General features: G+C 40.1%; 1 protein-coding gene across 3 annotated transcripts in view; it reads right to left on the reverse strand.

The window, feature by feature from the left end:
* The window catches only part of col14a1a (collagen, type XIV, alpha 1a), a 138,518-nt gene that overhangs the window by 68,509 nt on the left and 46,033 nt on the right, over positions 1 to 23,976 (reverse strand). For 2 of the 3 annotated variants that reach the window (XM_075465158.1, XM_075465156.1), the window contains exons 6-25: positions 21,307 to 21,462; positions 20,996 to 21,115; positions 20,552 to 20,716; positions 20,172 to 20,336; positions 19,360 to 19,511; positions 18,397 to 18,526; positions 13,093 to 13,248; positions 12,785 to 12,904; positions 12,371 to 12,535; positions 11,991 to 12,155; positions 11,215 to 11,366; positions 10,218 to 10,347; positions 8,907 to 9,052; positions 8,669 to 8,798; positions 8,401 to 8,540; positions 7,968 to 8,094; positions 3,663 to 3,802; positions 1,868 to 2,000; positions 1,432 to 1,467; positions 279 to 418 (exon numbers count right to left, since the gene is read on the reverse strand). In XM_075465158.1, the coding sequence (XP_075321273.1) occupies positions 279 to 418; positions 1,432 to 1,467; positions 1,868 to 2,000; positions 3,663 to 3,802; positions 7,968 to 8,094; positions 8,401 to 8,540; positions 8,669 to 8,798; positions 8,907 to 9,052; positions 10,218 to 10,347; positions 11,215 to 11,366; positions 11,991 to 12,155; positions 12,371 to 12,535; positions 12,785 to 12,904; positions 13,093 to 13,248; positions 18,397 to 18,526; positions 19,360 to 19,511; positions 20,172 to 20,336; positions 20,552 to 20,716; positions 20,996 to 21,115; positions 21,307 to 21,462 (2,768 nt within the window). The remainder of the gene's footprint in view (positions 1 to 278; positions 419 to 1,431; positions 1,468 to 1,867; positions 2,001 to 3,662; positions 3,803 to 7,967; positions 8,095 to 8,400; positions 8,541 to 8,668; positions 8,799 to 8,906; positions 9,053 to 10,217; positions 10,348 to 11,214; positions 11,367 to 11,990; positions 12,156 to 12,370; positions 12,536 to 12,784; positions 12,905 to 13,092; positions 13,249 to 18,396; positions 18,527 to 19,359; positions 19,512 to 20,171; positions 20,337 to 20,551; positions 20,717 to 20,995; positions 21,116 to 21,306; positions 21,463 to 23,976) is intronic. The other variant, XM_075465157.1, reaches the window with a different exon arrangement.

A 23,976-nucleotide genomic window follows, 5' to 3' on the forward strand; every position in this document is an offset into this window, starting at 1 on the left:
AGGCTTTGCTTGAGATGGTGCAGCTTTTCTCTTGGTTTGAAATACATTTTGGAAATAATTGTTTCTTTCTTTTTTGTGAACAATAATCAGCTTTTTTCTACAAATTTCAGCCAGCAACAATTACCTTGAAAAGGGATTAATAAACAAAATCGGAAAATATGTACCACATACATTCATGGATCCCCACAGAAAATGCTCCTTAAATTTCTGGATCTGAACTTAATCATTCTTAGGGACTTTTTTTGCATCCGTGACAACTCAAAATTTGATAAACTCACAGACTCCTTGTGGTCACCACCGAGGCTGGCGTAGAATAGCCTGTAGCTCTTCACATTGGGGTCCTCCAGCTCCCACGATGCATCTAAGCTCTGGGTGGTCTCGTCATTCAGGTAAAACTTTTTCACACCTTGTCGTGACACTGTGACACAACAACAACAGTTACTACTGTACAGAGTTAAAGCTAATTTCCACATCTATTGGCAGAACTGTATTATAAGATTTATAACAATGTGCTTATTTGTTTAAAGTCATGTGAAAATAAGAATTGTTGTGTTTCATGGCTTTGAAACGTAGTCCGTTTGATGTGATGCAGCATAAATTATGGCTTTATAATCAACTGAGACTTCATGATTGATTGAAAATCAATATGGGTGTCTACAGACTTCATCTATAAGACCCGATTTGTTAAAACCGATGCAACACTACAGTTTCAAAGTTGGAATGATAGTCGGACACACTTTACTTTTATAAGTTTTACACATCTAAAGTGGAGAACTCGCTTTGACCCAATTAGCTGCTTCTAAAGCTCCTCAGTCACTTCTAACATAATGAAGTTAGAGGTTTTTACTGGGGAGGATGCAGCTTGGTAAGAAGACTTCTAAAATATGAAAGACATACTAACTTTTTTCCATAAATTGCAGCAGTTATCAGTATTTATCTTTTGAATTTACCAGTTTTTCTCTTTCCAAGATTAAGTGAGTGATAATGTTTAAAATCTACAATGAGTCATTTGTATATCTCAAATTGCACTTTGGGAACATAAGTGTGTACTGGCAGCATTAAAGACTTTCATAATTTAATGGTTCTGGACTTTCTTGACAGATGCCTTGGCTTGACCCATGATCAGAATATGGCCAGTCTCACTGCTCTCACTTTTATTTTTTTTAATGTACCAAGTGAAATTAGCCTGCTGCCCAGTGGGCACATGCTGGGGAAGTTATTAAAAGTGAGGCTCCGACAGTTTAACCTTACTAGAATTATAAAAAAAATAAATTGCATTACACAATTTCAGACAGCATGAGACATCCTGTTGAGTCATCTCTTCTCAGGCCAATGTTTGGCTGTCTTAATACAGGTCCAACATGGAGAGTGTGTTGCCCTACCTAATGACATTTTGCAATATTACAGAGAGCCCGTTTGAACCTTTCTTACCTGTGGCTGAGGTGGCAATCGTTGTTGTCTTGGCAACTGGGGAAACACAGAGAGCACCAATCAGATAATTGAATACAAGCTCTATTAAACAATAATGTGTCAATAACAAAGCCAACTCGACAGAAATATGTTACAAATTATTGATGGTAAAATAGATTTTCTTATTCTGAGATAAGAGGGGAGAAATATCAATGCAAATGCGTTATGCAGAGCTTTGCTTCAACTCAAAAATGCTCATGTCTTTATCTGAAAATGTGCTCATCTAAAACAGAAAGGAGAAGGCTTATTTCAACATCAGACCAGAGGAGGGGTATACATCACTGAAAAAGCTCTAAGAGGATGATTTTTCCCACGTTGTGAAATAACTAAACAAGCCAAATACCTTGGTCAACAGCCATATGCTATGTTGCCAATTAAACAGTCTACTGTCACTTACATGTTGTCTCTATGACAGAGACTGTGTCACTCTCAGATTCATCTTTGAATATGGCCGTCAGCATGACTTCATACTCAGTAGAGGGACTAAGACCCGTCAGGATGTATCTGTTTTCACTTCCACCCAAAACCACCTACAGTGTAGAAGGGAAACAGACATAAAGGTCTCATATTACATTTTTTTTTTGCACAAGTATGCTCACTTTAAAAGTCCTCTTTAGACAAAAGTTGCTTGGTATTCCCAAAAAGGTCAGCTCTCATTTTATGACCCGTTTATAACACGCTATCCTACTCAAAGATTAAGATTCTCTAAGCATATGCGTTTTGACAACAGCCAATTTGTTTTTATAATGCAACACTTTCATCTCAAGTTTTAATGTCAAAGAAACTATTAAAGTAGAACAACAGAGGGTCTTTGTGTTAAGAATAGACTCATTTAGATTTTACATGTTCAAGAATGACAGATTTTTTATTCTGCCATGCTGTGCTTCAAAGAGCGCTGCTAGGTCCTACTTAGATTTATTTGGTAAAAGAAAATAAATAATTACAGAAAGAAATGTGAAAAAAATGACCAGCAGTCTGAAAAGATTATTTATACTCTGAACACAACTTCACATTTAAGAAACCACGGTCATAAATGAGTTTTAGTAAATAAAGCTGCTTGCCTCAGTGCTCATCATTTCTCACATAAAACATGAGGAAATAGAGATGTGTATCCTTGAATTCAATATAAAATGTGGAAGAAAAAAAATCCTATTAATCAAGTACATATAACTCAAGTTTGAAGAATATGTTTTGTTAAATTAAATGAAAAAGGATTTGGAAACGATTGGTGAAACATGGTGAATAATAAAGAAAAGGTGCCAGTTGGATTGATTGCTGCCCCAAATGTGTAGAACATTCACAAATAGGACTTCAAGATAAATGCAAAAAGGTCATAAAAAGTACAGCTTTTTTGAACAGAGAGCAATTCAGAAATTAGAATTGAATGAAGATGACTCAGTAACCAGATTAGGATTCCTTACACAGGCTTTCAATGCACAATTATATGCAAATTTCACCACTGAGGTCATTTGTTTTCCCTGGAGCAAGTGTATGAATCATGGTCAATCTACCCTCAAATATCATGTGTGTGTACATCCACATGTGTGATATGTGGATGTGAAACAGTAAAACTGCATGCATCCCTCTTTCCTCAAAGCTGGTAGTACCACAAGCCTTCCTTTCCAATTCCCCAGAGTGTAATTTTCAGCTCTGATGACACACACACACACACACACACACACACACACACACACACACACACAGGACTCTATCGCTGCCTCCCAGCTGTTTCAAAGCCCCAGATCATGGTAATAAAACATTCAAGCAGGTCATTTCTAGACTTATACAGCCTTTATTTATACTCAACCATGCCAGGGGTTTTACTGGCTACCATTAGAGTCATAACGCTTCTATGTAAGTCTAACGAGTGCAGTCTTCTCTTTATCTCGGCAGACGGAGTGCAGCCATTTCTTTCCCTAGAAATAAAGAGAATAACAGGACTCGTGGCTTAACAAAAAGCTCTGAATTCATGCAGATCAGTTTTTATCCAATGCTACATGATGCATTTTGTTCACAAAATAGATATCAGAGGTTCTTCAAGCTCCCAGACGTTTCCTCAGAGTATTTCAACCACACAATGTCAGTCTAATCTGTGTGGATCTATTATGAAGAAGTAACCCTTTAAGCCTGTATGGTGCTGAACAGTGATTTACCTAAAATACATTTACTTATCTGATTTTAATTGGACTGACCTCCTTTGTGTCACCACCAGTGAATGGTGCCCAGGAGAGTCTGTAGAGGACAATGTCACTGGCTGAGTGATCCCAGTTGACCTTAAAGCCGTCTGTGTTGACATCAGAGGACCGCAGGTTTAGAGGACCGGGAACTGGAGCTGAAAGACGCAGGGAGACTCGTTTTGATCCAATTATATAGATGTTTTATCAAACCGCTTTTAGATTAGACCAGTTTACATGGTTAGTTTTCAGCAGTTACCCTACTAAAACTTTGTTGCAGTTTGTCTATGAACTCTCATCTTGCCAGTCCACACTGTTACCACCTCCACTCAAAAAAATTTGAAGCGCTAGCATATTTGTTTTAGTTCCTTTTCATAAACCTCTTCAATTGAACAAAGTTTGCCAAGAGATAAATAAAAATCCACCTGGTCCGCATCTTAACAGTTGCTCACCTCACAAACATTTCTTTGGGCTGACTCAGCACTTGAGCCGAAATGATTGTGGCTTAAAGAAATATTCCAACAAATAAATATTTGTTAGTGTGATGAAATAGTCAGGGATAGTGAAATGGCTATTTTATGTGACTGGGCTGTTATGCCGAGGTAGAAATAAGATGGGCAGGGAGCCAAAATAGCAGAAGGACTGGAAAGGGAATAAAATTCAACATTTGACACAAAGATAAATAGTTTGCCTTCTAAGGATACTGATACAAGCATTTCCTGTAATTCTGTAAATGTAATGAGACACGATTATCCTAAGCCAAGAAGGGGACTGAGAAATTAAATCCACTGGTGATAAACAATAAACAAAATTTTAAAAAATGAATAGTAGTCATCTACATTCAACCATGAGTACATGGGCCTATGTAGCCATAGGCTATATAACCTCATTAAAAGAATGAGTTGAGCTCATCTTGAAAAGCAGACGAAATGTACAGCCAAAAGTCAGGAGCACATTATTTAAAAAGTAAAAGTGAAACTATAAATGCATTGTTGACATTATCGGTTTAAAACTAACTCTGTAACTCTGTCCCCCGTGCAGCCCTGGGACTCTCTGACCACTGCATGGTTCATCTTATCCCGACCTACAGGCAGAAGCTGAAATCTGCTAAGCCTGTGGTCAAGACGGTGAGGAGATGGACCAACAACGCCAAAGTGGAATTACAAGCCTGCTTTGACTGCACTGATTGGAGTGTTTTTGAGACTGCAGCCTCAGACCTGCATGAACTGACTGATACCGTGACATCTTACATCAGCTTTTGTGAGGACATGTGTGTGCCCACCAAAACCTTCCGCACATACAGCAACAACAAACCCTGGTTCACTGCAAAACTCTTTCGTCAGGCCAAACTCTTCGTCAGGCCAAGGAGGAGGCCTACAGAAGTGGGGACAGAGTCCTGTACAACCAGGCCAGAAACACGCTGACAATGGAGGTGAAAGCAGCCAAGAGGAGCTACGCTGAAAAGATTAAAAACAGCCTTTCAGCCAACGATCCAGCGTCAGTGTGGAGAGGCCTGCAGACCATCACCAACTACAGGAGACCATCCCCAAACACTGCAGCGAATCATCAACTGGCTGACGAGCTGAATGTGTTCTACTGCAGGTTTGACACATTCACACCTCTCCACCTCCCCCCCCCATTGACATCACCTGCCACTCTGCCACCTCTCCCCTCTGACCCCCCACCAGCACTCACGATCTGTGAAGAGGATGTTCTGTCAGTCTTTCACAGACAAAAGATCAGGAAGGCACCCGGCCCAGACGGTGTGTCACCTTCCTGCCTGAAGGTCTGCGCTGACCAACTGGCCCCCATCTTCACCCGGATCTTCAACAGATCCCTGGAGCTGTGCGAAGTCCCCTCATACTTCAAACTCTCCACAATAATCCCGGTCCCCAAGAAACCCACCATCACAGGACTGAACGACTACAGGCCTGTTGCCCTCACATCTGTAGTCATGAAGTCCTTCGAGAGACTGGTGTTGGGGTACCTGAAGGACATTACAGACCCCCTGCTGGACCCCCTGCAGTTCGCCTACCGAGCGAACAGGTCAGCGGATGATGCCGTTAACATGGGACTGCACTACATTCTGCAACACCTCGACTCTGCAGGGACGTACGCCAGGATCCTGTTTGTCGACTTCAGTTCGGCGTTCAACACCATCATCCCAGCCATCCTCCGCAACAAACTCACCCAGCTCACTGTGCCCTCCTCCACCTGTCAGTGGATTACAAACTTCCTGACTGACAGGAAGCAGCAGGTGAGGCTGAGGAGCATCACATCCAGCACCCGGACCATCAGCACAGGTGCCCCCCAGGGGTGTGTACTCTCCCCACTGCTCTTCTCCCTTTACACCAACGACTGCACCTCAAGAGACCCGTCTGTTAAACTCCTGAAGTTTGCAGATGACACAACAGTCATCGGCCTCATCCGGGACGGTGATGAGTCTGCATACAGACGGGAGGTTGAACGGCTGGTCTGCTGGTGTGGTCAGAACAATCTGGAGCTGAACACGCTAAAAACAGTGGAGATGACAGTGGACTTTAGGAGAAGCCCCCCCACTCTGCCACCCATCACCATCATCAACAACGCAGTGTCTGCTGTGGAATCCTTCAGGTTTCTGGGCCCCACAATCTCTCAGGACCTGAAGTGGGAGACCAACACAGTCACTACCATCAAAAAGGCACAGCAGAGGTTGTACTTCCTGCGGCAGCTCAGGAAGCTCAACCTACCTAAGGAGCTGCTGATCCAGTTTTACACCGCCATTGTTCAGTCTGTTCTCTGTTCATCCATCACCGTTTGGTTCGGATCAACCACCAAACAGGAAAAAAACAGACTGCAACGGACAATAAGGTCTGCAGAGAAGATTATTGGTGTCAGCCTGCCCTCCATCCAGGATCTGTACCTGTCCAGAGTCAGGAAACGGGCAGGTTACATCTCTGCAGACCCATCACACCCTGGACACAAACTGTTTAAACTCCTCCCTTCTGCAAGGCGCTACAGAACTCTGTACGCCAAAACAACAAGACACAGGAACAGTTTCTTCCCTCAGGCTGTCTCTGTGTTAAACAGCTAAAACCGGACTTCAGTGTTTCATCCTTGCACCATGCACCAATTTGCACTTCTTATTTAATCTTGTTCTATGTCTATTTTTTTTGTCTATTTTTTTTGTAATTGTTGCACTAAAGAGAGTGAGGTGTAACCGGAGTCAAATTCCTCGTGTGTGTCCACATACCTGGCAATAAAAAGCGATTCTGATTCTGATTAAATAATGAATATTCTGTTTGAATTCAGACTATATTATTATTGTGGCAAAAAGCATTGATAAAAAGTTAAAATTGTTAGACACATGAAAAAAAAAAATGCTGAAATTGTTAAGGAACAGCTGTAAGTGTGAGTGAGCTGTGTGAAGAAACTACTGAAATCATGAGTCAACAGAACTGATTGGCAGTTTGAATTCTTAACTAATGTTACGCTTAAAAAGATGAAAAGGTTACTGAACAGAATAATGAGTTGTCAGCTGAAATAATGAATGGATACATTAAATTCAGCTTTTTTATATAAAAACTACATAAGTATTAAAGTAGAAGTGTGGCAATGGACTGATTTGTAATTACTTACAAAAGTAACAACGATACGTACAATTTGCATTTCCAGAAATCATCAAATTTACAAAAAGACTAAATGATTAAATTGGTATTGACTGTGCAAAAGAAGTCAAATCAACTGATTTTGGAAATAGAAAAAAGGTGACAAATACCTTAAATATATGGGGAATTGAGATTGAAAGAGTAAATTAAGTAAAGCTTTTGGTACTTGGTGAAAAAGTATCACAGAAGTCAAAACTTTTTGCTGTGTTAAACAAGAAAAAGCAATGTCTGTATTGTTCACTTGTGGGTGTGCATGGCGGTAAAGTAATGATGACGTTTTGTAGTGATATGTGATTAATTATAGTTTATTGCTATGATTTAGATTACTAAAAGTTAATAAACTGCTGCAATAACTAAATATTTTACAGTAACATTTATAGTATTGTGAATTTTTTAACAATCAGCATGAATGAACGTGTAGTTGTTAGCTACTACTATAGATGAATTGTTAAACTCTTATCAAGTAGTATGGAGAAAACTGAACTTGGCAGCTAAAAGTCCATTAACAGCTGGGTTAATGAGATGAACTCATAATTCATTGAAACTGGAATATAAACATGGATAAACATCTGAAATAGCTGGTTAAAATATGGTTTGAAAATGCTGGACCAGCAGTTGAAATAATCTAAGCATTTAACTTTAGTATTTTGTTGTCAATCACTCTTGAATTTCTTACTAGTGGTAAAGCCATCGGTGAGCGGCTCTGACTGGCCCTCATTGTACAGAGCAAAGATGGCCACCGAGTACTCCATCAGAGAAGTCAGTTCACTGAGGTCATAGGAGGTCACTGGCCCCACCTCCACCTGCAGAACACAAACGGGTACAAAATGAAAAACAATAGTCTATAAAATAACAATTAGCATATAAAAATAAAAAATTTAAATATGACTACATGTCCATTTCTTTTGTGGTTCTTGGTGAATACAAAAGTATTGAGGGAACTGCAACATTTCTATAAGAATTTTCTTCCACAATAAAGTGATGGAGGCAATCGATGAAAACATTTAACACAGGTCTGCATCATTTGCCTTTTTACACAGATGCTTTCAGATAAATTAAACAAAAATACAATTTTGAAAAAAGAAAACAGAATACCGATTCATACAGACCTCCTCTGTAACTATTCCATCAGTCTTTACCCACATGATGTGGTAACCTTTAACCCCACTTGATGCTGGATCCCAAATGATGTGGGCAGAGTTGTGAGTGATGTCAGAAAACTGGAGGTTTCTGGGAGGACTCAGGGGTACTGTAGGGGAAGGAGATTTTAAGCTTCACAGGTTTGAATGGTTTTACTTTGAGAGAGGATATTTTTGATTAAAATGAGAACTCAAACTTAAGCTAAAAACTGTATCAGTGTGCAAGAGCATTACTAACAAGTGGTGCCCTGATTTGTAATGGGGTCGCTGGCCTCTCCTCCATACATGGCATAAACAGTCACAGCATATTCAGTGTCGGGTATCAAACCGTCCAGCTCCAGCTCCGTCACTGCATCAGATACTGTGACCTTAGTATAACAATAATAAAAGTCTCAAAACTTTTCTTTGGCAGGACACTGTTAAAATTTTGCATTTAACATTTTTTTGTTGTCTAAATGTTTATTTTCTCCAACTACCTCCTTCTTATCCAAGTCTCCGTCATCTCTGAGAGTGGTGTACAGCAGCATGTAGCCTGACACTCCATTTACACTGTTCCATCGAGCATTCATGGTGCTTTGAGTATGATTAAACAGCTGGAGGGTGGTCACTGAGGGGAGACCCACTACATGTACACACATACACACAATTGCAAGGTAAAATACAAGTTCACAGTATGTTTCAGTATGTTTATCTGTGTCTTATAAGTTCTTCATTTTCATTCTGGCTTTCACAGCTCTCAAAATTCAAAGCCAAATATTTTCCAGTATGGATCAGGCAAATAACCTCCTTGTCAAAGAAAAATGGGAAAAAGAGTTTGGTATGTTAATCATGGAAGACATTTGGGAGACTATCTCTTTGCAAATACATAAAGTCACTAATGCCAATGTTTGGAGAGAGTTTCAATGGAAAATAGTTCATAAGTTCTTTAGAACACCCCACATCCTCTCCAAATTTAATCCAAACCAGTCAGGGGCCTGTTGGAGAGCATGTGGGGAACAATGTGCCAACCACCTTCACATATTCTGGAGCTGCCCTGTCTTAAAAGATTTCTGGAAGGAGATATTTGACTCTATAGATAACATTTTCAACTGTACAATAGTGAGGGGTCCGCTCTTGGCCATTCTGGGTGCAGTTCAGACTGAGACAACGAGCAAAAAGAGAATATACTTGTTACATATTCTTCTTGTTGCAGCTAAGAAGGCAATCACCCTTAGTTGGCTTAAGGTGGAACCACCAAGATATGAAACCTGGCTGGACATAGTTAGGGGAATATACACAATGGAGAAGATAACATTTCAATTAAGACTACAGGAGGAACAATTCCAGGAACGGTGGGTTCCAAGGTTGAAAGCTATGGAGGGGGAAAACTGTGCTTCTTGATGATAGGGTTTCTAGGTGGGACTATTTCATACATTGCTTACAGCAAGATGGATAGTGGTTGGATGAGACCTATTATGCATCTGTTTATGGTGTGTGTATCTTGTTTTGTTTGTTTTTTGTTCTGTAGTTTTGTTTCCTTTTTTTTTTATTGTGCTTTTTTGTTCATTGGTTACATTGCTGTGATTATAATCTTTAATATGGGAATTTCACTGCGTGGGCATGTGGTATTTAATTATGTCTAAAATCCTAGAGGAGAACTTTTTGTGAATGTTGTGAAAATCCTCCCAATAAAAATTTAAGTTGAAAAAAAATAAAAAATTCAAAGCCATGTGCCCTCAGATGTTTACTGTGGCCTTTGTGTGGGATTTTGTATAAATGTTTCTGCACATGCGTAAGAGTAAACTTACAGGTTGTTTCTGATCCTCTCAGAGCTTCACTTGCTTCGTTTGCATACACAGCAAACACAGCGAGCTGGTACTCTGTGAGAGAGCTAAGATGCAGCAACACCACTGAAGTCTCAGTGCCATCCACTACAGCCTGAGGTGCAGGATGGTGAGTCAGAAGAGAAAAGATGGATGGAAAGGATAAAAGTGCAGAAATTAATGGGGATAAAAATGCAGCACAGTAGTAAGAGGAATCAAGTATAATGGGGAAAATGGAAATTGGGGCAATAAATGGAAGAAGATAAAAAAGATGACAAATGAAAGAGGAAAGAGAGGAGAGAAGGAAGGAGTGATGGAAAGAAAATGTGAGAGGAGAAAGAAAACAACTTATTTATTGAACATCACCAAGCACAAACATCCAAAGCTGAAGAGTTGTGATAAAGATTAAGTCCGGGCTGAGTCAGCTGGAAAAGCCTCCTCACGTGCACATTCTGAACATTTGGTCCCTGGGTTAAAAAAAACTCCACTATACAAAAGATTTAATGGTATCTGTCATCACATGTTCTGGAAAAATCAAGCAGGTGCCTGAATCAGCCAGAGTATAATTTTTAGTGTACGCTCCTAACCTGCACTGATTATCTGGGGAGTTGTGAATGGAGAAATGAGAGCAAGGAGTATCGATGAGTGATACAACCTTCATCTCAAAGAAAAAATGATTTAAGGCTATAAATCTCCCCCATACCAGGTAACTCTCACCAAAATCATAAAAATGTTCCCACCTCTTTCTGCTCCCACTAACTACAGTATTTTTCAGGTTTTGCTTGTGCTTCTATACATACATGCCAACATTGCTAAGAAACATTAAACAACTGATTTTTTTTAAGCATTGTGTTGCACCGATAGATATTCCTTAATTCAAGGTGGTTATAATTTTCATTTCTCAATTTTTCCTGATTTAACTTCCTGAACAAGCAAGTTCAATAACTGCAGAGTAGGTCTCAAAGAGGAACACAGTATTTACCTCCTGTGGTTCACCTCCCTGAACTGGGTAATAAACCACTCTATATTTCTCTACATTTCCGGGTGCGTGACTCCATGAGACCCGAAAACTCTGGGCTGTGACCTCTGATGTCATCAGATCTAGAGGCGTTCCCGTTTTTTCTGGCGTAAATTCTGAAAGACGGCAAGGAAAGGAGAAGGGAGAGTTATGTAAGTAGACTGCCAAAAACTTTTACACAATTACTCCTAGAGAGGAGCTTTTAGGAAGAAATCTCACATGCACTAAGGATCAGGTTAAGAAGATGGAATTGAAATATAACCAAAAGACATTCAACTGGATTTATGGCATCTTCTGATGCCGATTCACATCTTAGTTATCCATCTGGTGACTTAATGTGAACAGAGATGGAAACATGTTTAAGGATAGAGAAAGAAAAAGGGTGCAGGATAAACATTTGCCAAATAGAAAATATTGAAAATCTTCATGGGAGTGGTGTTATTTGTTATGACACCTTTTTCACACAAATATTTCATTTAACATGAGCTAAATGCATATCAGGAAATGCAAGTTTTATCTAAATATACATAGTTTGATTTAAAACAAACATAACCTACTTTGAGTAAATCAGGTCCAACATTGGCTCTTTCAAGTGTATCTGACTCTGGAACAATGTCCAAAGTGATCACAATGTACATTGATAAACCAAACACTTATTTAATTTGATTTTGTTTTTAAATAATTTTCCAGTGTTGTAACTTCTTTATTCCTTGCAGACTGACTTTGTCATGTTATCTTACTCTGCTTGATGTCTTTGTCTTGCTGCTCCACTTGATCACACACTATTCTTGTCAGTCCTTCTACTATAGAGCTCATAATGCTGAAGTCAGCCACATTGTAGACATGAGTGTCGTCCGGCTCTGAGGCGATGGAGCGCAATTCATTCTCATCAGCATTCTTAACACCTGGAAAGGTGAGGGCACATGAATGTTAGCATCACATCAACAGCAAAAACATCTGAATAAGAAATCTGACCGACATCCCAACCAGACAAAAAATGAATTCATCAAGCAGAGCAGCTCAGTAACGTAAGGAGGAAGCTGACAACTATTTAGAAACAACATTATACAAGGTGTTTTGTTTTTTTAAGTAACTGCAGTACAGGTGGGTCTGCCCTTACCAATAGCAAACAGCTCAACACCAGCCTTCCGCAGGCTCTCTGCTGGTGGTATAACATCATCCTGGGATCTCCCATCTGTGATGAGAATGCCAATCTTTGGTACACCAACCCGTGAACCAGATTCAGGCTTGAAGCAGTTCTCCAAGATAAAAGTCAATGCAAGACCTGTGGAGAGCAATAGAGAGAAAAACAGAAGGTGACGAGAAGACATCATGTATGAAAGAAACGCATAAATTAAGAATATATTTAAACAAAAAAACAGTAGCCAAAGAAGACAAAGACAGACATGAGGAAGTTTTTATCTTCCCCTAAATTCCTACCAAATGAAACTAGCGTCCACTCCAGAAAAGCCCCCCCCCAAAAAAACCATACAAATAAGAACAATATTAAAATAATATAATTTATATGCAATACCTGTGAGAGTGGATCCGCCTTTGTACGGCAGGTTCTTGACTGCATCAAGGACTGCATCTTTAGTGGAGAAAGTATTTAGATGCCACTCAATCCTGGGATCATCGCTGTACTGTGCCAGACCTGCAAAATGGATATTTACACATACATAACTTGTTAACTGCTTTCATTACATTATCAAACCGATTTAAATGAGTGACACCATTTCTGGACAGATCCAAGCAAAAATATCTGTACAGGGTAACATCAGTTTATACTATTGATCCCATGGTGTACCAATCTATTCAAGAGGGAAAATAGCTGGGACTCACCTATCCTTGTCATACTGATGCCAACATCAAAAGCATTCACCAGGTTTTCCAAAAACATACGGACCAGCCTGAAGTTGATCCGCCCTATACTCCAGGAGCCATCCACCAGGATTACAATATCTGCAATGGCCTCATTGTGGCACACAAACTGATACACTAAAAGAAACAGTCGAGAGGACAGACTGACATAAATTAAACTGACCAAGGCCAGCACAGCATGAAAAGACAGAACAAATCCATAATTTTATTACTGAATCAAACGCATGAAAATGACAAAAAGGCTTGGAAAAACAACAAAAAAAAAATCCCCCCCAAAAAACAATTTCTCTCTTCAGAAAATTTACAAAAATGAAAACGTGCAGTCTAGAGTAGTCAGTCATCCGAGAACAGACACATATGCACCTCCTCTTTTTTTTTATCTTGCTGTGAAGTTATTTACAATGCTTGTCATAAGAATGGCATGCTGGGATTCTCCTGAGACTTAAAGACCTCAATGAAGCAGCACCAGTTGAGGAAAGACACCTTGCCCAGAACACGCAAACTAGGGAACTCCTCTGGAGCCAGGCCATATGGGGAGTCTCAGCTCCTGTGACATGGCCAGGCCCATCCTGAAAAAGCTATAGGATGCCACCTCCCTTTGGACCACATGGAGGGAGAAACATCAAGGTTGGGTGCATTGTGAGTTGGTTAGCAAGTAAAGATCGGGGGCCTGGCTGTGCCGATCCCTGGTGTCACAAACTGTAGAGCAGTACCAACTATGGAAAGCTGGGCTCACCTCCACAGTGTGGGCTATGGAGTCAAACTCTTGGAAAGAGGCTGGACTCTCTCATATTCCAGAGTTGCCAAGGAGGAGCGGCATCAGGATGGTGTTGAGATTACTGCAAGGCCCCAGCTGAGCACCTTGGTGTTGGAGTTCTTCCTAGTCAGCCAGAAGGTTGACATCCTGCGGCGGCAAGTTGCAGGAGGGAAGGCTCTGACTACCGTTTGTGCTTATGCACAGAAAAACAGTTAACTCATTGGCTGCCAGCCATTTTCAGTTCAGAGAGACCCATACTGCCAAGTGTTTTACAGTATTTTGACTGATTTTCCAAGACCCACAGAAAAGTGTGTCTTATGACTATGTACACACCGAAATTACCGAACGAAAGAGTAGACTCTCTTCTTTCATCAGGAAAAAAAAGTTTGTTTCTACCATTTTCAGTCCTTTAGTAATAGACAGTAGAACATAGGTTGGTTTCACCAAAAACAGCTGTTTGACCCAAAAAAACGGAGAAAACACGCTTCTTCTTTTTTTGTGCAAAGTGGCACTGCTGCCACCTTGCGGGTAATTTTGCCAGTATATTCTCTGTTTAGTGTTTACAAGCCTAAGATTTAGTGACAAACTCCGCTAGATTGTCCCCCAGCCCGCTCCGTTAAAAAACGCAATTGACGTCTATAGACGTCTTTGGCAGTCAGCGTTTTTTTTAAATTGACGTCTATAGACGTCAATGGCACCGAAAGAGTTAAGAGCACCTGCCCTGGAGAGGATGCTAAAAAGGATTTGATTGTTCTCATGGGGGCTGTCTATCCCCATATGGGCAATGACAGAGTGATCTAGAGGGGCACTACTGGGAGGAATGGCTCCTTGATCTGTTATTGGACTTCTGTGTGGGTCATGGATTGGCCATAACAAACACCATGTTCAAGCATAAGGTGGTCCATAAGTGTACATGGTACCAGGTCACTGAAGCCAAACCTGATTTATGCTTGTACCACCATGAGATGGTCAAATGCTAAGATATGATATATGGTGTAAACCTTAAAAGTCTATGTGTTGATGTATCTAAGGCTTGCTCGAGAAAGTCCAGGAGTCCTCTTTTTAAAAGAAAAAAAAAAAAAAAAAAAATGTTGGACATAGAACCTGAAGATAAACATGTTGTTCTCCATGTACATCTGGTTACAAAAAAGACCTGGCTTCTTTGCCCTTTGTCATACATGTCTATGGCATGCAAACTGTATGACCCTGTGTACACGGTATTAAAGAAAACTCTCCACTAAAGATGATTGCCTCGTGCTTTCAGTGTTACTTTACCTCTTGGCACTGAAAACATCAGAATATCTGCCCAGAGCAATCCTCCTAACAGCCACTATAGGTCAATGGTTGGTGATCAATTTCCTAGTCATCTTATCAGACCTGTGGCCATCAGAGCCCACCTCAGGATGTGTTTGGTTTTGGTGGAGAGCTGCCGACCAGAACTGAGGACAACATTGAGTCGTAGAAAGAACACTTTGAGGATCTCCTCAATCCAGCCACTATGTTCTCCAATGAGGAGGCAGAGTCCAAGGACATGGGAGAAGGCTCTTCCATCATCTTGGCAGAGGTTGCAGAGGTAGTTAAAAAGCTTCCTGGAGGAAAGGGTGCTGGGGGTGGACAAGATTCGCCTGGAGATGCTCAAGGCTCTGGACATGGTGGGGGCGTCTATGCTGGCATGCATCTTCAATGTCGCATGGAGGTCTGAGGCAACACCTGTGAAGTGGCAGACTAGGATGGTAGTCACCATTTTTAAGAAAGGGGATCAGACAGTGTGTTCCAACTATAAGGGGGTTTTGCTACTCAGCCTTCAAATGAAATTTACTCCAGGCTGTTGGAAAGAAGGCTCTAACCAACTGCCGAACCTCTGATCCAAGAGGAGCAGTGTAGTTTTCTCTCAGGTCATGGAACAGTGAACCAGATCTTCACCTTCGCTGAGTTACTAAGAGGATCATGGGAGTTTGACCATCCAATCCAAAGATGTTTTGTTATCTTGTAGAAGGCTATTCTGTGGGGAGTGTTGCAGAAGTACAGGTTGCCAGAGTTACTTCTCTGGGCTATTCGGTCCCTGTACAATCAAAGCAGGAGCTGTGTCCTCATTCTTGGCGCAAAGATAAGCTTGTTTACAGTGCATGTTGGACTCAACCAAGGCTGTCCCTTGTCACCCATGCTGTTTGGGATTTTCATGGGCAGGATCTAAAGGTATAGTCGGGGAGAGTAGGATGTGTGGTTTGGACACCAAAGGGTTGCATCTCTGCTCTTTGGACAGATCCAAGCAAAAATATCTGTACAGGGTAACATCAGTTTTTACTATTGATCCCATGGTGTACCAATCTATTCAAGAGGGAAAATAGCTGGGACTCACCTATCCTTGTCATATTGATGCCAACATCAAAAGCATTCACCAGGTTTTCCAAAAACATACGGATGGTTTGGTTCTGTTAGCCTCTTCAAGCTATGACCTTCATGAGTGTGGAGTGGCCGGGATGAGAGTCTGCAGAAGTCTGAGATCATGGTTCACAACTGAAATAGGATGGGGTGCTCCCTCAGTTCAATATAGCTCCTTGCCTCAAGTGGAGGGGTTTAAGAATCTCAGGATCTTGTTTATGAGTAATGGCAGGTTGAAGCAAGAGATGGACAGACAGATTGATGCTTCATCAGCAGTAATGAGGGCACTGCTCGGGTCCAGTGTGTTACAAAAGGTGCGGAGTTGAAAGGCAAGCTTTCACGCACATTCAGGTGGGAGGAGATTTTAGGGCAGACCCACAACTCGCTGAAAGGATTAGATATCCCTGGGATCCTCCAGGAGGAGTTTGAGAGTGTCGCTGGGGAGAGGGCCGCCTGGGTTTCCCTCATGGGTCTGTTGCCCCCATGACCAGACCTCAGGTATTCTGAAGACAATGGATAGATGCTGAGATCCTCTTGTAAAGTCCTGAGGTTTTTTTCATTATTGTTGAATTTCTTCAAATTTGATCTGGAAAGTGATTCTCTTTTAACCTGAATGAGTGTGCATCCCACATGAATACAACAGTGTAAAGAAATTTGACATTTTGTGGAAATACTTCAAAGGAAAAGGTGACAACTGTGTGGGTTAAAGGCTATATTTGTGATATATATATATATATATATATATATTTCAGAGAAGTAGCATATAGTTTACTGTCACTACTTGCTTAAACTTAACTCATACGCAAACCTCTTCTTGGCCAAAAATTGGAAGTTGTGTATCAACAACTTTTTGTGTTCCTTCAGCATTAGTGATACAAAGAGACACTCACACATATGGACACATACATAAACACACTTTCATTAGTTCATTCATCACAATCCCATAACTGCTTATCTTGTCACCCTGCCTAAAGCGATATTACCATAGACCATATTCCTGTCTAAAAGTGTAATGGAGAACAATGTAGAACAATGTAGAACATGCTGATGAGGTCGGAGATTTGTGTCTTGATGAAGACGGGCCATAAGAGAGAATGCCGACTGTAGGATATGTGAACCAGTAATCAACATTTTTTGATCAGAAGAGTATGTTTAAATGATAAAGATACAGATTACAGAGGAGAGTGATGATTCACTGTATAATTGAGGTGGCACTAAGCACACCAAATCATCCCAGACTGAAAAAAAAGGAACCATGTGTTTGTCTTTAAACATCAGTATTTAAACAGGAGTGTGAAATGTTACATTTTTTATTCTTTTTTAAGAAAATATTCTCGTAAACTGCACAATTATCTGTTTCATGAGATGGTTTTCAAGACAGAGCCGTCTGTCTGCTGTCTGTATATGTCTGACTTTTTTAACCATCCATCTGCTACAGGCAGCAGATGAAGGAGAGGCGGCAAAACAACAAGGGCGACTGTAGCTGCTGACACTCTTGGCCTGCTGATGCATCACATGAATGAATGAGGAACTTTCAAGAAATACAATAACAAAAATGTTTTTGAAAAAGCCAAAAAGGTTATGACAAAATAATATAATAATGGTTGTGATTTTACTATGTTTAGCCAAAAATGCTATGAGGTGGAGAAGCCAAATGGTGATTTCTTTTTGCTGTGGTTTCCCGCGTACAAAAATCAAATATAAATGGTCTTCAAGGAAACTTTAGGATTAAAGAACATACAGAAAGGACCATAACTAACAAAAAACTTCCATAAAAGTAATTACAGAACCACAGATTGAGTATTCTTTGTCACACAGTGAAAGACACAAGTATCTATGGCAACAGTTGTCGCCTTGGCTAAATAGGGAGACAAGGGTACTTTATGGTTATTAGAGATATAGTCAGAGACAGATAGACCTTTCCCAACTTTGTTTGCACAGTGATTTGTCACAGCATAAAACAAAGCAAATCGGTGTCTTATGGGTGCTTAATTTTACAATGTGTGGCATTCCGAGTCCTCAAAATATACAGCCATTGTTAATCATGTGTGCCCTCAGATGTTTACTTTGGCCTTTGTGTGGGATTTTGTATAAATGTTTCTGCACATGCGTAAGAGTAAACTTACAGGTTGTTTCTGATCCTCTCAGAGCTTCACTTGCTTCGTTTGCATACACAGCAAACACAGCGAGCTGGTACTCTGTGAGAGAGCTAAGATGCAGCAACACCACTGAAGTCTCAGTGCCATTCACTACAGCCTGAGGTGCAGGATGGTGAGTCGGAGAAGAAAAGATGGATGGAAAGGATAAAAGTGCAGAAATTAATGGGGATAAAAATGCAGCACAGTAGTAAGGGGATCAAGTATGATGGGGAAAATGGAAATTGGGGCAATAAATGGATGAATATTTAAAAAAAAAATGACAGAGGAAAGAGGAGAGAAGGAAGGAGTGATGGAAAGAAAATGGGAGAGGAGAAAGAAAACAACTTTTTTTATTGAACATCACCAAGCACAAACATCCAAAGCTGAAGAGTTGTGATAAAGATTAAGTCCGGGCTGAGTCAGCTGGAAAAGCCTCCTCACGTGCACATTCTGAACATTTGGTCCCTGGGTTAAAAAAAACTCCACTATACAAAAGATTTAATGGTATCTGTCATCACATGTTCTGGAAAAATCAAGCAGGTGCCTGAATCAGCCAGAGTATAATTTTTAGTGTACGCTCCTAACCTGCACTGATTATCTGGGGAGTTGTGAATGGAGAAATGAGAGCAAGGAGTATCGATGAGTGATACAACCTTCATCTCAAAGAAAAATGATTTAAGGCTATAAATCTGCCCCATACCAGGTAACTCACCAAAATCATAAAAATGTTCCCACCTCTTTCTGCTCCCACTAACTACAGTATTTTTCAGGTTTTGCTTGTGCTTCTATACATACATGCCAACATTGCTAAGAAACATTAAACAACTGATTTTTTTTAAGCATTGTGTTGCACCGATAGATATTCCTTAATTCAAGGTGGTTATAATTTTCATTTGAACAAGCAAGTTCAATAACTGCAGAGTAGGTCTCAAAGAGGAACACAGTATTTACCTCCTGTGGTTCACCTCCCTGAACTGGGTAATAAACCACTCTATATTTCTCTACATTTCCGGGTGCGTGACTCCATGAGACCCGAAAACTCTGGGCTGTGACCTCTGATGTCATCAGATCTAGAGGCATTCCCGTTTTTTCTGGCGTAAATTCTGAAAGACGACAAGGAAAGGAGAAGGGAGAGTTATGTAAGCAGACTGCCAAAAACTTTTACACAATTACTCCTAGAGAGGAGCTTTTAGGAGGAAATCTCACATGCACTAAGGATCAGGTTAAGAAGATGGAATTGAAATATAATCAAAAGACATTAAACTGGATTTATGGCATCTTCTGATGCCGATTCACATCTTAGTTTTCCATCTGGTGACTTAATGTGAACAGAGATGGAAACATGTTTAAGGATAAAGAAAGAAAAGGGTGCAGGATAAACATTTGCCAAATAGAAAATGTTGAAAATCTTCATGGGAGTGGTGTTATTTGATATGACACCTTTTTCACACAAATATTTAATTTAACATGAGCTAAATGCATATCAGGAAATGCAAGTTTTATCTAAATATACATAGTTTGATTTAAAACAAACAAAACCTACTTTGAGTAAATCAGGTCCAACATTGGACATTGTTCCAGAGTCAGAAACACTTGAAAGAGCCAAAGTGATCACAATGTACATTGATAAACCAAACACTTATTTAATTTGATTTTGCCTTTAACTAATTTTGCAGTGTTGTAACTTTTCTGTTTTGTATGTCAGCAAACGAAAAGGGTATTTTCTGTATTGCTTGCAGACTGACTTTGTCATGTTATCTTACTCTGCTTGATGTCTTTGTCTTGCTGCTCCACTTGATCACACACTATTCTTGTCAGTCCTTCTACTATAGAGCTCATAATGCTGAAGTCAGCCACATTGTAGACATGAGTGTCGTCCGGCTCTGAGGCGATGGAGCGCAATTCATTCTCATCAGCATTCTTAACACCTGGAAAGATGAGGGCACATGAATGTTAGCATCACATCAACAGCAAAAACATCTGCATAAGAAATCTGACCAACATCCCAACCAGACAAAAAATGAATTCATCAAGCAGAGCAGCTCAGTAACGTAAGGAGGAAGCTGACAACTATTTAGAAACAACATTATACAAGGTGTTTTGTTTTTTTAAGTAACTGCAGTACAGGTGGGTCTGCCCTTACCAATAGCAAACAGCTCAACACCAGCCTTCCGCAGGCTCTCTGCTGGTGGTATAACATCATCCTGGGATCTCCCATCTGTGATGAGAATGCCAATCTTTGGTACACCAACCCGTGAACCAGATTCAGGCTTGAAGCAGTTCTCCAAGATAAAAGTCAATGCAAGACCTGTGGAGAGCAATAGAGAGAACAACATAGAAGAAGGAGAAGAGGAGGGATTAAAAAGGAAGATTCAGGAAGAGAGGACATCATGTATGAAAGAAAAGCATAAATTAAAAATAGATTCCATACAAAAAAGTAGCCTAAGAAGACAAAGACGAATATGAGGACTATTTTTATCCTTCCCCAAATTCTTACCAAATGAAACCAGGGTCCACTTCAGAAAAGCAAAAAAAAAAAACATACATATAAGAACAATATTACTATAATATAATTTATGTGCAATACCTGTGAGAGTGTTTCCGCCTTTGTACGGCAGGTTCTTGACTGCATCAAGGACTGCATCTTTAGTGGAAAAAGTATTTAGATGCCACTCAATCCTGGGATCACCGCTGTACTGTGCCAGACCTGCAAAACAGATATTTACACATGCATAACTTGTTAACTGGTTCCATTACATTATCAAACTGATTTATAAAATGAGTGACACCATTTCTGGACAGATCCAAGCAAAAATATCTGTACAGGGTAACATCAGTTTATACTATTGATCCCATGGTGTACCAATCTATTCAAGAGGGAAGATAGCTGGGACTCACCTATCCTTGTCATATTGATGCCAACATCAAAAGCATTCACCAGGTTTTCCAAAAACATACGGACCAGCCTGAAGTTGACCCGACCAACACTCCAGGAGCCATCCACCAGGATTACAATATCTGCAATGGCCTCATTGCGGCACACAAACTGATCTACTAAAAGAAACACAGTTGAGAGGACAGACTGACATAAATTCAAACAGACCACAACCAGAACAAGCACAAGCACAAATAGACAGAGCGATCTTTCCCTTTGGATGTGCAGGTTTCTCAGATGGCACACTGCAACTTGGCAAGTTTCAGATTTTCTTTATTGAATCAAACATGAAAAGTACAAAAGAAAGCACAAAAAAGGTGGGGGCTACAGCTCAGGAGGAAGAGCACTCGTCCGCCAATCAGGAGGTTGTTGGTTCAACTGCTGGCTTACCTGGACCACATGAGAGTGTTCTTGGACCAGACACGACAAGACGCCAAGCAATGCGAACATTGTTGTGGGAGTGTTTGTGATGGAGGAAAAGCACTGTGGGACATTTGGTTGAATGTGGCTTATTCTGTCAAAGTTCTAAAGTGGTTTAGACTAGACTAAAAAAACTCTAAAAAGAAAAAAAAAACAACTTAAAAATGCAAACACACTTACTTTTAGTCTGAACTAGATAATATCTTGAGTGCGAACACATCATGCATCTCCTCGCGCTAAACACTAAACTCTATAGTCAACAACTAAAACAGCTGGACTGCTGCTTTTTTCAGTTTTCAATTTCTGATAACATATCTACATAGAGAGTAGGTTTGTGTTCCAACTTGCTTTAAAAACATGAACACTGTTTGATATAAGAAAGGCATGCTGAGATCCCCCTTAAAACTCCTGGGTTTTTTTTCCATTATTGTTGCTTCAAATTCCACCTGGAAACTGATTCACTTTTAACTTGAATGGCAGTTTCGCAGGGGAAATCCTCAACTGAAGCATCCCAAATGGATGCAACAGTGAAAATAAATTATACGATGTCGTGGAAATAGTTCAACACACACAGCTGTGTATTGTTTCTTCAGAGGACATCATTTGTGATATATTTTCATTTCTAATTTAATTTCTGCTTCAGTGATTCATACCCCGACCTCTTCTCCACCAAAAAATTAAAGATTTTCATCAACTTGACTTTCTGACTTATTTCCCTACAACATGAGCGATACATATACACTCACACACGCACATAAACACACATCCTTTCATTAGTTCATTTATCATAATCCCATAATTGCTTGTCTTGTCACCCTGCCTAAAGCGATATCCTGAAAATTATTATATCCACTTAAAGTTGGACCATAGATCATATTCCTGTCTAAAAGTGTAATGGAGAACATTGCAGAACATGCTGATAAGGTCGGAGATTTGTGTCTTGATGAAGACAGGCCATAAGAGAGAATGCTGACTGTAGGAAATGTGAGCCATTATTCAACATTTTTGATCAGAAGAATATGTTTAAACGATAAAGACATAGATTACAGAGTAGAGTGATGATTCAAAGTACAATCCAGTTGGCACTAAGCATACAAAATATCCATCACCAACACTTTACTGCCAGTAAGCTTTTTAAATAGCCTAGTAACTTGGACGAGTCAAGTCGAGACGAGTCTATCCCCCAAATCCTAGCCCCGCTCTCCCTTTTCCGGGCGAGGTAACCATTTTTAACTGGTGCCTCTCCATCGAGAGAAGAAGCTAACGCCCCCTGACACTACAGCTCCCAGGCTCATTAGGATACTCACAACCCTCCACCACATTAAAGTGGTGATACTATAGAGGGGCAAGCCAAATCATCCCAATTATCATCGTCTTTAAATGTCAACATTCAAACAGGAGTGTGAAAAGTTACATTTCTTATTCTTCTCCAAGAAAATATTCTAGTCAACATCTAAATCTAAACTCTCAAAGGATTTCATTATTGAAAACAGACAATATATCATGTATACAGTACAACTTGCTTTGGACAACTGAATGTCACATTTACCCTACCAACTGTGCCATTTCTGTACTTTAGGTTAACACTTTCAGAAGATCATAATTGCTAAACTAATAAAAGACCCGCTGTCCAACGGGGTCTGTTTCACGAGACGGTCTTACAGACAGAGCCGTCTGTCTGCTGTCTGTATGCGTCTGACTTTCTGAACCATCCATCTGCTACAGGCAGCAGACAAAGAAGAGGCAGCAAAATAAACAAGGGCGACTGTAGCTGCTGAAACTCTTGGTTTGCTAATGCATAACAGGCATCAGAATGAATGAGGTACTTTCATTCAATGTTTTGAGAAAGCCAAGAAGGTTATGAATAGATATCCTCACATTTTACTATGTTTAGCCAAAAATGCTATGAGGTCTCGAAGCATAAAGATGATTCTATGTTGTGAATTCCTGCTTACAAAAAACTAACAAAAATGGTCTTCAAGGAAACTTTAATATCAAAGATTATATAGAACAGACAATAACTAACAAAAGACTTCAATGAAAGCAATTAAACACACATGCACAAAGACACAGATTGAGTATTCTTTGGCACACGGTAACAGACACAAGTAACTATCGCAACGGTTGATGCTTTGGCTAAATAGAGAGACAAGGGTACTTTATGGTTAAGAAAGATAGTAGGGTATTATTAAATTTGAAAAGCCTTCATGACT

This window comes from Odontesthes bonariensis, chromosome 5, assembly GCF_027942865.1.
Source record: "Odontesthes bonariensis isolate fOdoBon6 chromosome 5, fOdoBon6.hap1, whole genome shotgun sequence".
Lineage (NCBI taxonomy): Eukaryota > Metazoa > Chordata > Actinopteri > Atheriniformes > Atherinopsidae > Odontesthes > Odontesthes bonariensis.